Source organism: Labrus mixtus, chromosome 9 (genome assembly GCF_963584025.1).
Source record: "Labrus mixtus chromosome 9, fLabMix1.1, whole genome shotgun sequence".
In the NCBI taxonomy this organism is placed as follows: domain Eukaryota; kingdom Metazoa; phylum Chordata; class Actinopteri; order Labriformes; family Labridae; genus Labrus; species Labrus mixtus.
In genome coordinates, this window is record NC_083620.1 from 13,478,161 (window position 1) to 13,492,678 (window position 14,518).

At 39.1% G+C, this 14,518-nt stretch overlaps 2 protein-coding genes across 4 annotated transcripts in view; one reads left to right on the top strand and one right to left on the bottom strand.

The window, feature by feature from the left end:
* Positions 1 to 2,022: 2,022 nt before the first annotated feature.
* Positions 2,023 to 13,492, bottom strand: naalad2 (N-acetylated alpha-linked acidic dipeptidase 2). The gene is made up of 20 exons (XM_061046369.1): positions 12,963 to 13,492; positions 12,276 to 12,387; positions 10,477 to 10,663; positions 8,631 to 8,732; positions 8,319 to 8,444; positions 7,912 to 7,992; positions 7,531 to 7,636; positions 7,353 to 7,446; positions 7,037 to 7,132; positions 6,255 to 6,340; positions 5,876 to 5,995; positions 5,574 to 5,656; positions 5,424 to 5,487; positions 5,263 to 5,330; positions 5,044 to 5,135; positions 4,847 to 4,937; positions 4,093 to 4,357; positions 3,862 to 3,943; positions 3,172 to 3,264; positions 2,023 to 2,654 (listed from the first exon to the last, which is right to left on the bottom strand). The coding sequence occupies exons 1-20, from the start codon at positions 13,042 to 13,044 to the stop codon at positions 2,465 to 2,467; spliced, it is 2,220 nt and encodes a 739-aa protein (XP_060902352.1). The 5' UTR covers positions 13,045 to 13,492; the 3' UTR covers positions 2,023 to 2,464.
* The window catches only part of LOC132980312 (NADPH oxidase 4), a 30,567-nt gene continuing 24,030 nt past the window's right edge, over positions 7,982 to 14,518 (top strand). The window contains exons 1-2 of one of the 3 annotated variants that reach the window (XM_061046373.1): positions 7,982 to 8,019; positions 8,636 to 8,735. Coding sequence is in view for 2 of the 3 variants with exons in the window: in XM_061046372.1 (XP_060902355.1) it covers positions 14,325 to 14,333 (9 nt within the window). In the remaining variant the exon portion in view is untranslated. Of the gene's footprint in view, positions 8,020 to 8,635; positions 8,736 to 10,659; positions 11,895 to 14,140; positions 14,334 to 14,518 lie in introns of those variants that run through there. The other 2 variants (XM_061046372.1, XM_061046371.1) reach the window with 2 other exon arrangements.

Below are 14,518 nucleotides of genomic sequence, written 5' to 3' on the forward strand. Positions count from 1 at the left end.
AACTGTACTGTGAAGTGGAAAAGAATTTCCCCCTGGGGACAATAAAGTAAAGTCTAAAGTCTAAAGAATGAACTAAAAATAAAAGATTATTGATGTCCACTCAAAGGTTCAGGTTGCCAGTAGTGTATTAAATAACAATAACGTGAACAAAAGCTTCTTTTTTTTTTTCTTTTCAGTGTTTTTTTTTTCTTCTTGCTGCTTTTTTTTCACACGCTTGTATCCTGATAGTGAACAACTGTTATTTGTGTTTTTTTGTTATCGTTATGAGGAGCTGGTCGACTGGGACAAGCTGTTGAAAAAAGTTTATATTAAGTACGACAGAGGTATAAAGCTGATTCTGTCTCAGTGTTTAAATCACATCATTTATCATTTACGATAAAGACTGGGTTAAAGCAAAACATGAGGCCAAATAAAACTGACTCATGGTTTCATTTTTGTCTGTTTCCTTTTTCCCAAGCTGAAAGGCTGCACCTTCTGCAAATGCCACCCTGGGGCTCCTGTGGCAGTAAGAAAACACACAGAACAAACTGACCCCTAAGTTTAAACAACAAAGGGTTTGGTCTGTATTGTTTAGTCTACATTGAGCTTCAATCAAAGTGAAAGAATGGAGGGTGAACATAATTATTCCGATGTGTTGTGTCCTTGCTGAGTCTTCATCAGCCTTTACCTCTAAACTCCCCGTCTCAGTCTCCACATGATGAAGATGATGCTGTGTGGGTTTTGACTGGTATCAGAACAGAAGACAGGACATCGTCTGAAGATGAGGCCTTCAGCACCTCGGGTATAAACGCTCATGTACAGGCATGCAGACACGACAGCATGCTCATAACAAGTATTCTCACATGAACTCTGTGACATGTCCACATAGCTCTGCTCTGTGTCTCTGACTGTTTTAGATGAAAATCCAGGAGATTATTGAGATCAAGGATTATGAAAGAAAATGCGTTTTGGCAGGGTAAGTGAACATCTTGCTTCACAGTAAACATAAAACTTCTCTGTTCTCTGATTTAAAAAAAAAAAGTGGTTTAAGAGGATATTTGGCGCCTTCTAGTGGTAATATGAAACACTTTGGCTTCAGGCTTTGGATCTCTACATATAAAGGGATGTATAGTTGTAATGTTTGAATCCTATAATAATAATAATAATAATAATAATAATAATAGATTCCTTTCAAGGGACCCTAGGACACTTTACATGGTGCAGGGACTAAAGAACAAAACAAAACAAACCGGGGTCAGGAAGCAAATGATGGGAGACTGATGGAGAGGCAAAGTGTGGAGAACAGATGGTGTTTGAGAAGACTTTAGAATGAGTCCAAAGATGAGGCATTCAGATGTCTGAAATCAGCATTCAACAAAGTATGAACAAAAGAAACAGAACTTGAGTACTCAGACTGAACAGCTGACTTATCTATATGATTGATTATTTACTTTGTATAAATGTCAAATGATTGCCTTTGACACTTAAAAAGTGTAAATGGTCCTACAGCGTAAAACTTAATTTTGAAACAAATGACTTTAGTCTGCCTCTTATAACAAACATTATGTTGGCTTATTCGTGTGGCTGGTATATGGACAGCACTTATTTAACCACTTTGTCTCCACCACTCAACTGTTAGTCACTTATTTGCTCATGCTCGTACAAAGCCAGATTTCCCTGAATATAGATTCAACATTCAGTTGACTGTCTCTTTAAATCTGCAGGAAAGTCTATCGGCAGTTGCAGCTTTGCAAGCAATACAGTTACAACGAGCGAAAAACAAAGGGTATCTTTGTTAATCCATTATCACAACACAGTAAATAATTTCTGATCTGTAAAATTCGTAACTCTGAATGCTGTTTGGAATTGGACTGATGTCTTCAGTGAGATTAATCTTAAACATTAGGTGAATATCAAATGTTAAGTTTATGATTTTGTTAGCTTATAGTAAAGTGACAGTACAGCCCGATGTGAGCTGATGAAAGTACCACACGATGTGTGGTGAGAGACGCAAGGGACACCTGTATTTGTAAGAACACTTCATTTCTTTAAGGAGCCTAAAGACAGTCATTTATTTAAAAAAAGATCGGTAAACACGTATATAAAACTCAGTGCCATTCCTGTCATGTTTCACATTTTTTTTCCTAGAGTCATTTCATGCAGGAGATATCAGTTGTCTTTTGTTACAAATAAAGGAAGGATTGATTTATTTGGCTGTCTTAAAGCTAAATAATATTATTACAAAACAACAACATCAACAAATCATAAATTATTACTATTCTGTAGCAGCGTAAAACAAATAAAACACTAAGATTTGTAAGTTATGCTCCAGTAAGGACACTCCGAAAAACACACAAAAAAGTCATTGTATTACTGAGCTTTGGACGTTCCGGGAGCAAGACTGCATCAGAAAACAGCGCTTGTCAATGCTTTGTGTGTGTTACAACATAATTCTTAAAGATTTCTCAGTCAGGCTATGTGTGCTTCATGCAGGTGGCGTTAGGGTCATGGCAGCAGCGTGAACGGTGAATGCTGCAATGCTGATTTGACGCTTGACTTCCTCCCAGGACTTCTGCGGGTCAGCTGAGTTCTCAATATCAAACAATGCATCGTAGATCCCGGGGAAAGACTCGCCTGCATATTTATTATGGCTGCTGGGAGCAAAGATCACATGTCTGAAAAAGAGAGAAAGATATGTTATGGATTACACTTGAGGTATTACAGATTCAATAGCTTACCATAACAAGGTCAAAGGTCATAGTATTGAAAGAGAGGAACATATTTTTGGCAGTATTTCACAGATGATCAACACCTGAAAACAGTCATACATGCAGCATCAAAACAATAAACAGTGCTGTTCATGTAAGATAGTGCCTGTCTTTCCCTAGCTGTGTTTGAAGTCACCAAGACCACAGTGTTTCACGGGACAGTGTCTTTATCTTCACCTCTCATATGACAAACATCCAAAGCTCAGTTTTGAGTGAGCTGCTAAAAGCAGGTCTGCTGATAGAACAGAGGTCAGAAAAATGAACAAACTCTAGGCATTAATGAATGAATGTGCAGTCTATGAAGCCTATGAGAACACTACATTTATGATGTATGGATTGGTATTCTGATCATACAAAGTCAAAAATAAACAACACGGTGCCTGGTAAGTCATGTAAACAGTCTACTGTTTGTGTTGTTACTAACCGGTAGAACGGTCTGCCGGGTAATCCCAGGGGGTCTATGAAGGCTCGCTCCAGATACATGAGTTGATCGTTCATGACACGTACCTGCAGAGGACTGATACACACACACACACACACACACACACACACACACACACACACACACACACACACACACACACTAACGACATTAGACTGATGGCCTTTACTGGACGAAACATTCACAGTAGTCATATTGAAGGCACACCCGCACAATCAATGCATGCAATCCAATAGAGGTCTGCCATAAAGTCTACGTTTCTAATGACTTCTTGTTTTCCAGTTAAAGTCATTATTAATTAAATCACATGTTTTAGCAAAGGTCTTTACTAATGGTGGAGATGTATGCTGTAATGATAATTATAGGATTTTTATCAGGGTGATTGTGTAACAGAAGTCCAGGGACAACAGAAATAAGAAAAATTGATGCACACTTTCAGCTATAATCTCATCACAATAATAATAAACAAATAAAAAATAGTGTTCATTGGAAGCTTTGTTACAGAGTAATATATGTTGGAGGTGTGATATTTATTATAAAATTAAAATAAAATTGATTTACTCAGTACATTGTCATATATGTTTTGAATATGTGAACTTAAAACATGCAAAAAAACACATTTCATTTTCTTTAACTGATCTAAAATGTAACAAATGTTAAACCCACACTTACTCTGCTCTATTGAGGGTCTGCAGGCGCTGATGAAAGTCGCTTGCTGCAACAGTGAAGTTCTCCACAGCAGAAAACAAGGAATCTGAAAATAGATACGACAAAGGCTTAAAATGATGACAGATTTATCGAAAAGTCTGCTGGCTGTTTTACTCCTATTAACATTTCAACTTGACCTTAACTTAATATTCATTTTCCTTAATCCAAAGCACAAAGTGACCAGAATCCACTCACCAAACGACACCTCATACATCCTCATTTCCTCTGGGTGCCTCTGTGCCAGTTGTGCGATGCTGTGAGCATACTTCCTCAGCGAGTCGGCATATTGGATTACATCCAGCGGGAGGAGTTGGGAATCAGCCAACAGGAAGATAAGCCCACCTCTCACCTGGGCCACAGCCCGCAGCCTCTTAAAGGAGGGGTCGTAGTACTTCTCCACTATCTCAAATGTTTCATAAACACTGTGATAGACTGGATAGCTGCTGTACCGCTCTGTTTTCTGAATGGACAACACAAGACACTTTACATAGAGGCAGAGATACTTTACAAACCCAGTTTCTCATGCTCTAGTTACATTCAACCATTGAGTGAAGACACAAACGTGATGTCAAGCAAAATGTAACCGTCATTGCAAACTTTTTGAAAACAGCAACTTTTTGCAACAATTCAAAGAACATACAATGTAGGTCAAACAAATCAAATCTTAGCCAGTACTCAAATAAAGTTATTAATAGCTAACCAACACATATATAACCATATATACACAGGCTTAATGAGAGGAGCATATTCAGACAGACAAGTAAAACTAGTGTGGCTAAATACATTTCACCCAAAACAGTTCCTTCAAGAAGATGTAGTAGAATGGATATGCTTTGCATTGGACCCCCAAAATACAAACTGATACTCACAAAGACATAAAAAATCAAATCAAATCATAACAATGACTCATTTCTATGCAGATCAGTCTCTTAAGTGCAGCACGTCTCACCTTGTTCTTGGTGTATCTTGCTCTGCCTGCGGCGATTCCCAGCCGAATAAAGTAGGCCTCGAAGTCGCTTCCTGACCCAAGTTTACTGATTCTGCAGCACAACAGAGTGGAGCACAGGCAGATGTAGTCATTTGTTTAATTTATTTCTACATCACTTGGTTGAACAGCTATGACTGACCGATGAGTTTCAATTGTACCTTGGTGCATCACGATCATTCGTCCAGTTGTCCTTCTTATGCCAACTCTCATAAAGAGAAACTCCCTCCTCTCCTTCTTCTGGGCTGACTATCTACATGCAAACACAGAAACAAACGACGGACAGACAGGCAGGGAGAGAGTTAGCAATAAACACCAAATGAATTCACCCAAACCCATTTAGGTTTTTCCATTTCTTAAGAGTGAATAACTCTGCTCACCTGTTTGGTGAGATCGTACACCAAAGTGTGCAGCGACGGTGTGCAGTCAACCCTCAGTGTGTACATACCTGAAATCCATACATTCACACACATTATCAATATCAAGTAGGCCTCAACATTGCCTATACTGTATGTTGTGGAGAGTAAGCAAACACACTAACCCTCAATGGCAGAGTCAGCGTTGATATAGGCAACAGCTCTTTCCTGCAGCACTTTGGCGTTGTCCTGTACAGACGGGTTAACAAGGTCAATTTGTGTTTTTGTGTGCATGTATTAGAATGTGCAAATGCGTGATTGCATATAGATTAAACCTCTGCCCATTCTGTAGATCCCAGAAGTCCGAACTCCTCTGCATCCCAGCTGGCAAATATGACAGTCCTTCTAGGCCTCCAGCCTATAAACATGAAAACACATACGCACATGACACTGACTTTGTGGCACTGTGGGGACACCAGACCAGAACGTGCTTTATGAGAGCCAGCAACAACTAAAAAAGGCTGTATCATGAGGTGAACATCAATAGAAATGTCACTAACCTGCACATAAACACACACACATTGAGTACTGGTCATAGACACTATCATTCACTAATTTCACACGAGTAGAGTTGTACCTTTGCTTAGCTGCCTTCCGGCGCTCCTCACAGTTTCGTGAACCACCGCAGCACCAGACATGGGATCAATTCCTCCAAACACCCAAGCATCCCGGTGCCCTCCCAGAATCACATACCTGTCTATACATACACACACGCACGCACACATCATACACACAGTCAGAGGCAAAAAGACATGATGGAAGGAATTGCAATTTTCCTTTGTCCATTTTGTTCTTTAAAAATCCTCCTATTCTAACATGTTTTTCTTTTTGGGATCATAATATCAACCTGTGTCCATATTCTTATCATAAGTGGTTCTTGTATGTGCTGTTTCTTTGTATAATGTTGCTTCAAGTTTAACTGCAGGATAAGGACAGGACAGGTTAGGACGTTGTACCTGGCTCCAGAGCTCCTCTTATCCGGCCAATGACGTTATAGATCCTGGTTACCTGGTTGTTAGTGTGGATGTTCATACGCACCTTCCTGTGTCAGACATATTACACACAGGGAAGACATGAGACTCAGAGACACATGAAGAGACGGAGAAGAAATAGTAAAAAAAACGTTCACATAACATGACTAATGTTTCAAGTTTGGAAAGCATTATTAGAGCAAAACAACTACATGAACAACATTCTAAAGTACATTTTGTTTAACTCATTCGGTTAATGACAGAATAGAGAAGAGGAAGGAAGAGGGCAGTGATAGGGAAAGAAATACAAACTTCTCATTTTATTTTGTTTAACTTTCAACCACTATTTTAGGATCAATTTAAATACCAATGACAAAGTAGGAGAAGAACAAATTTGATTGATTCTATTTGTTTGTAATTGGGATAGTGTTATGGTACATACATACATGCTTAATTTGTGCGGCCTGGATGTGCATTTATGGGTATTTATGTCTCTCACACAGATACAAGGGCCTCTATTGTACTTCATTTGGCTACTTGCCTCTGGGCCAATAAAGCTTAGCAAGAGGAAAAGAGCTTCAAAAGGGGAGCCTCTATTCAGACACTTTAACACAGAGTGTAGACGTTACTGTAGCATAAGGAAGGAGAGACTACTAACTGGAGAGGAACATTTGATTGCGACGAATAATGCCATTACTTTGTAAAGTGGACACAAGTGATCACTTATTAGACCGTGGACATGATTAAAGCTTCATGCAAGCACTTACTGGATCTTGGACCCCTCCGTAAATCCGGGACCGATCTTGTAGGAGACATTCAGAGCTCCTTTCCAGTTGTTGGGGGGAGTCTGTCCTCCCATGTTCCTGTTAAAGGTAAAATAGCCATTGACTGGATGTGTATTAAATTTGTCCAACCCTTTCTGCATGACAAATGACCTGCAGCTAGAGTTTTTTTTTTTTTTTTGCATTAATCAGAATATTATCTTGCAAAACTAACGTTAGCCCTAAACATAACTTAAACAATTTGTGCATGGAAGCATGTTACCGTCAGCTACACAGACGCACATAAAGAGCCAAAAATTACTTCAGTAGGTGGATTGCATCATGGAAGCCTATTGGATGCACAGGGATCTTGGGAAGTCCCACTCCATCCTCTAGACTGAATCTGTAGGTATATTCTGTAAATGAGGAGACAAGGCTTTAATAGATAAAGTCAAACATGTAAACACTTTGTCCAGGTACAAGCACACAGAGACACACACCTTTAGCAGGGTACCCCGGTGTTAGCGGGTCTCCTGCTCCATTCAGGTTGAGAACGTTTCCTCTCTGAGCTCCTCCACCAGGCAGGTTCCAGCCTTCAGGGTAGGGCTGCACACACAGGGTTTAAAAAATAATGATTTGAATCCCCAGAATGTATTTCTCTCCTGAATTTAAATATTCAAAAAGAATATATAATTTCTTGAAGGCTCAGCAGTCATTTCCGGCGGTAATAAATTAATGTTGTTATTTTAGTTCCTTTAATTTACGAGGTTTGTTTAGAAAGAAAATTATGGTTTCAATATTTAGTGCATTGATTGTCACAGTTTCTAACACAGTTTCACAGATTCTAAATACTTTTGTTAAAATGTTACAGATTGTACTACCTGGACTCCGGCAGCCCAGTAGTCTGCTGGGTCTGAAAACATAATGATCCCCTTAGCTCCGGCTAACACGGCGTTCTTCACCTGGTGGAACAGATCAAACAGTTGAAAGTAAGTTGTTTTGATTGTGTACAAAATGTTTGTTTTGCATGTCCTCCTTTTCTGTGTGAGTCACAAACTACATTTGATTGAGTTTAAATTTCATGAATAGCATTAAATGTCAAAAGATGCTAACCAAAATGAAACCATCTAAACAATGTTTTGCATAAAAAAAAAAGGCTAATTCAAATTCATCCGTATTTGAAATGACATTTCCAGGACATTCTACCATCAGTGTGTTTTGTTTTGTTTAATGACAACACTCAGTCACAAACAGGAGTCCTTTCACATAAGACAAAAGTTTTTCTTACCTTATTGCCTCTGAATATTTTGCCATATCGGACAATAACAATCTTCCCAGTAGCATTGATGCCCATCTCCCTCTCTAACTGGAAAAAGTCTTCTGTGCGACCATAGTTCACATAAACCAACTCCCCCTGAGGAGAAAGACAAAAAAAGGAGAGGTCTTAGGCACAGTCAGAATGGGTACAGGTGATACAATGATTTGTGTTTGTGCATGTGTGTGTGTGTGTGTGTGTGTGTGTGTGTGTGTGTGTGTGTGTGTGTGTGTGTGTGTGTGTGTGTGTGTGTGTGTGTGTGTGTGTGTGTGTGTGTGTGTGTACCTCAGGTTGTCCCTTGGCAGAGAAGGCGCTGTATGGAGGCACAATGTCAGAAACGTCTTCATAACCCTCTGGAACCGGCTCAGCCAAGGACGTTTTGAAAACCTGGTAAGACCAAATTACCAAGTTTAAAACATCTTAATACTTGTCCTATTTAACTTAGTAAATGTCTTAAAGTTGTATTATATTCACTGTCAGCAGAGCACCGGGATGGATTCTACATGAAATCTACATTCACCCAAATACTAAATGTAGTTCAAATTTAACGGTTCTTTTTCTTGATCATCATTTTCATGTAGGGATTTTCTGCAGCATTACATTTTAGGGCGTTGTAATTGGGCATCTGCATCATGTTGGTTTAGAATTTGTTTAATACAAGTGATACAAGGGTTTGGCTATTAAGATGCTGTTTAATATTCCAGACAACCCAACAATATGTACAAAAAACGTAATTACATAATTAAGAAATGTTAGTTGATATGCAAAAATACTGAACATTTCAGTATGTATTATATATATGAGGATTTCTATTAAAGGTATGTTTCTTTTGACTGAACTTAAACATCTGATATTTAGTTATTTGATCTATTATCCTGACACTTGTTACGATCATTGCCCCCAAATTGCAGTACTCTTGATTTTGTTTGCTTACCAAAGAACACATTATGATCCTTTCTGATGATGTTACTTTGGAATGCAGGTAGTTCTTACAGCTTGTCTCCTTTTCTGACGTTTTAAGACTCAAACAATCAATCAATCCAATAGATAATCAAATCATTAAAATATTCCACCATAACAATTCAAACCTGAACAAGCAACAACAGTAAAATGATTCCACAATCAGAGTTAGAATCATATTGATCGGGTTTTAGTCTAATATTTCAACTACATTTTCTTTATTTGTAACCTAGTTTTAAATTATCTTTTTTTACTTGTAAATGAGTATTTTTACAGAGAAAATGTTCCAAGTGGTTTTCAGATTGTTGTCTATACATCAAAACAAAGTTGGAGTGATTTGCAGATCCCACTTGATTCATTTTTGCTTACGGTTGAAAAGTGGCTTTCAGGATCTGCAGCTGTGTGTACCGTAGGGTTAGGCTGATCAGGTTACTGTGAGAAACATGCCGTAACCTCTAAATGTGTTTGCTACTCTGTGAATACTTTTCAGCTGAAATGTAGCTGAAGTGTAGTCTCACATTGTGGTTCCTACATTGTCCGCTGCATAACGGCAGTGCAGTAAACCTTTGTCTGTTTTCCCCTGTTTGCCTCTGCGCTGTATCATTATCTCTGTTTATTAGTTTTATCTCACAAAAAGGCCATTAAAGGACCTTGGACTTGAACCAGCTGTCTTGCAGTTCTGTGATCATGCGAGGTAAACATGAGGCCTAGTGCAGAATGTGTCTGTGTTTTTAATATATTCATGATCTCGATATATAAAAGCTGCAACTTTGCTAATCCCCGATAGCCATCCCAAAAAGAGCTTTTGTTAAAGTGCGTGAGAAAATAAAAAATAAAAATTCCTGAGATTTAGGGGGGTGAGTGTGGAAAATTGAGTTCTCATAAGAGTGCTCTCAGTGGAAAACTTTGTTAGTTTAACAAACTGTTTGGCATTTATAAAACTAAAGCAGAGTTACTCAATATGAACATGAGGCAATAGTGTTAAATTGCCTGTATGAGGCATGACAGCCCGCCTAATGCTATAATAGATGGGAGCAAACTATAATGATACTATTGTACCAGAAACAATTTCAAATGCTGCAGACATGTAGAAGGAGAGGCTGACATGATATGTTAGGAAAAGTGTGGAGCTTAAAGGTTCATTAAAAGTCGTATTGCGTATGTACTGTACCTCGTTGCCAAGCTGATCAACTACTGAGATGTAATTTGGCTGTGATTTGTTGGGATAGGACAACAGGACGTCATAGGGCACCATCTCCACGGAGTCCAGTCCAAACTGTAGCCACTCTTTCTTGATCTGCTCTGCATACCTCAGGTTCTGCTCTGTGCCAGCCAGGTGGGGAAGTCGTGTAAATTTCCTGTGTAGAGGACGTCATCAGTCAGTGAATGGTGTCACGATTATTATTTCCAAGGTATTGATAGTTCTTTGTGATTCCTGTTTCATTTTCTGCTTTCATTCCTTGTGTTTCTGGATTTCCCTTTGTGAGCATTTTTCTATTCCCTAGTCTTATCTTTAGTGTTTCCTGTTTTATTTTGTTATTCTTGTTTTAGTGGGCCATTTCCTGCCTTGGTGTGTTTGCCTCCACTGTGTCACAGCCATCTTGATTACTCCAGTGTCTATTTAGTCACTGTGTTACTTCCCTTCAGTGTCAGTCCGATTTCAGACTTTCTCCATGTCTCCTTGTATGGATTTATCTCTGAGCTCGTGTTTTGTTTGTCCCTTTGTTTGGACTTACATTGGATCTTTTATTATTTGCATTTTGATTTTTAGAAGAAAAAGGAAACTTTTGCTAGAGCCCTACAGATTAATCGGCCAGCCGATGATATCGGCCGATATCAGCATATCAAGTGACTATCGGTATCGGCTGATTTTATCGCAGATATACGCCGATATAACTATATTCATTCACCAGTCAAATAGCATTTCGTTTGAGTATCATTGTATTCCATGAGCAGTTCTCTATCACCAGCAGAGTGTGCTGTATGGATTACAACAAGCATTATCACTCTCCAGTGATTCAAGGGGTGATGCAAGTACATGTCATGTAACTTGCTAGTTGAGTGGCCATCTTGTCTTCATCATAGTTTACACAAGTGTCTGATAACTGCATTTGAGGGATCCACACAATAAATGTGTTTACCTATATTTATCTATCTCCACAGATCGAAGATAGATCAAAGAAAGATATCGGCCAATATATCGGTGTCGATTTCTCTCTATCCCTAATATCGGTATCGGCCTTAAAGCATATCCGTCAGGCACTAGCTTTTGCCTTTTTTGCCTTTTGTTAAAAATAAATAATTTTAATTCTGCACATTGGTCCTTTATTTAGAGAAACAAGTATCAACCAGTGATCAAAAACTAGCTTTTATATGGTTAGCTTATTAAAAGTTGTCTGACAGCATGATTTATGATCCCCTGCTGTTCTGTAAACACAGTACAGCAGGAATTATAAATCATGCTTGCTGTCTTTGCAAACTTCAGGATCCCCTTAAGTTTTTGGAGAGAAAGTTCTGGGGGTTTGAGCGATGTCTGGCAGCACGGCATGATTTTGCTTCAACTAGCAGGGGGTCACTGGGGTTAAAGAGGTGAGGTCGATGTGGGTATGTGTGGTTAACCTCAGTTAAGCTTCCTGTCAAGACCTCAGTTGCTGTGCATGTGAAAAGACATGGCCTCTTGTAGGAGTTGTTACATGAAAAAAACGAGGGGATTACCACAGTCATCCTCATGGGACTGTAAACATTCCTTTACTTAATTTACAATTTACTGTAAATTGTCATTGTATAATTCAGAAGAAAGTGTTGGACATATGGATACCTTTCTGCTTGATTTAAAGAACTCTAGGACGAGCTCTGGACTGTTTTATCTGGCATGCAAAACCTTGCTTTTAACTACTGACCTACTAGTACCACTTTGCATTACTTGTAGTAAGAAGATTTTCTGTAGGTGGTGCTTTTTTTTCTCTTTACCTGAGATGCTCTCGGATGTTTTCTGGCTTCATGTCATCCAGAAACTCTCTGAGGTACTTGTTGGATGCACTGTGGTTTGCATTGTTTGGATTTGTTGGCTTTGCAAACCAGCCTATAGTACACACACACACACACACACACACACACACACACACACACACACACACACACACACACACACACACACACACACACACACACACACACACACACACACACAAAGGACAGGCATACTTAGTCAGTAAAACATCAGTTTTAGTTCTACTTACGCTCTCATGGCTTCATAGTGTGATTCGAAACATTTTACAGTTGCACTGAGGAGGGTTAAACACAAAGAATATCTGTAATATATGTCACTCAGTGCCCAGCTGTGAAATCTTCCAGTTATGTCGGTAATTATAATAAAATAGTGTTGTGGTTGTGGAAAGTGTGTGTTAACCTGCTGTGAGTGAACAGATGTGAAATGTATCAGAGTAGTGACAAACTGAAGCTCAACCACAAAACTGTGAACCTTCTGAATTAGCTTTAAACAGCAGTGAATAGATTTGAGTTATCAGAATGATTATTTCAATACTTTTAATCCTGCAAAACAAGGGTCTTTTCATGAATATCAGACAGGCCGAGCATACAGTCTGATCACTTTTGTATTATTTATGTGCAGTATTTCTGTTAGCTATTATTACGTACCTATGATGAAGCCCAGTAAAAACAAAGCTGTCACAACCACAATCCACCAGATCCACTGGATTAACCTGCTCTCCCTTCTCATTCTAGTGCAGCACGTTCCACAGGCTCCCACACTCTGACACAACTTAGTCTGCAGTGCACGTTCCCAGAGATAGAGAGAGTAATTTGTTTTCTGTAGTGCAAAGTTGGGGCATGGCCGAGTGATACGGAGGGAGGGAGGGAGGGAGGGAGGTAGCGAGGGAGGGAGGGGGCCGATGACAGAATCTGTGGCAAAGAAAGAGGCAGTGAAAAGTGGGAGAGGAATACAAAAAGGGAGCTAGTCATTAGTGCTGTGTTGGGCCAGTGTAATGACTGTGTTGTGCACCTTGGACATTTCAGTGCTGACTCAGTGTTACTCAACCTTTAGTTTGTCAAGAATACACTCAAAGGACAGTTCCTCCTATAGCATTAACATGCATGTTTGACTTGAGAAGTAACGTGTAGTCTTCTAAAATGATGTCAAGTTCATCAAGCTGTGCATGCAGGGCAGGAAGAGCAGAGTTGGGTAAAGTTAGGAGTTAAAAAAAAACAAAAAAAAAAAGAACATTACATACTGTATATGAAAGTAAATATAAAAACGTATCACACATCTTGAAGCCCATTTCTGTCAAATGCATTTCTTTTCTTTCTTCCCACCTCACCTCCCCTCTCACATGCACACTAAACTGCAACTCAGGGAAACTATTTAGATGACACACACACAATTTTGTCCTGGCTTAATGCTTACTATTGTTGTTTTATTTTTATTGTTCTTTTTGTGCGTGTTTGTCTTTTTTTTTTAAGTTAAAATGTAGAATCAAAAAGTCTAAATTTTGACTTACAATGACATCAATTTGACTCCTTTTGGTTGTAATTTCTTTCTCATAATTAACTGCTCATTTTTTCTTTTTTTCTGGCAGAGCTAGGCCTAAGTAACACATCTTGCTTCTACTCTTTAACTTCAGCTTTAGTCAGTATAAAAGTGGACTTATTAAGTGGGTCAGTAATCAGAACGTCGAATCAACCAACTAAACAGACAGCAACAATATTTCAGAAGGCGTCATGTTTGTATATAGCAATAACATGTTTCACTTAACTTTTAGTTCACCTCATATGTTGATGTGTAGTTGTATTGTTGACATATTTTCCCACACTAACAGACACATGAGCCCTGGTCTTTCTGACCTCTCCTGGTTCTGCGAGCAGCTGTGTGGGGTTTAGGACGTCTCTTTCATGCGGTGGGCTGGAGCGTGAAGTGGGAGGGGGCTTTCTGCTCTCAGGAATGCTGGGAGGACACAGACCACAGATCTGCCTCATCCTAATCACGCCGTTTGTCTCGAGCTTATGGCGGAGGTTAGTTTTGTTTGCTCTAACTGTCAATGCCTACCTCAATTGTTCCAAAACCTATACACTAGATTTAAGTATTCTTACATCATCCAGTGAGCATGACTATGTTTTGATGATTACTTCAATCAGACTGATATTTGGTGGCATTAGGGCTAATGCAATTCATGCAGAACAGTATAATACCCTCATAT

Excerpts from the sequence above, each read along its gene's own strand:
- naalad2 (XM_061046369.1), bottom strand. The coding sequence starts at position 13,044 with ATGAGAAGGGAGAGCAGGTTAATCCAGTGGATCTGGTGGATTGTGGTT. Across the intron at positions 12,388-12,962 it reads TTTACTGGGCTTCATCATAG|GCTGGTTTGCAAAGCCAACA; the intron begins GTACGTAATAAT and ends TGTGTACTATAG. Across the intron at positions 10,664-12,275 it reads AACATCCGAGAGCATCTCAG|GAAATTTACACGACTTCCCC; the intron begins GTAAAGAGAAAA and ends TCCTCTACACAG.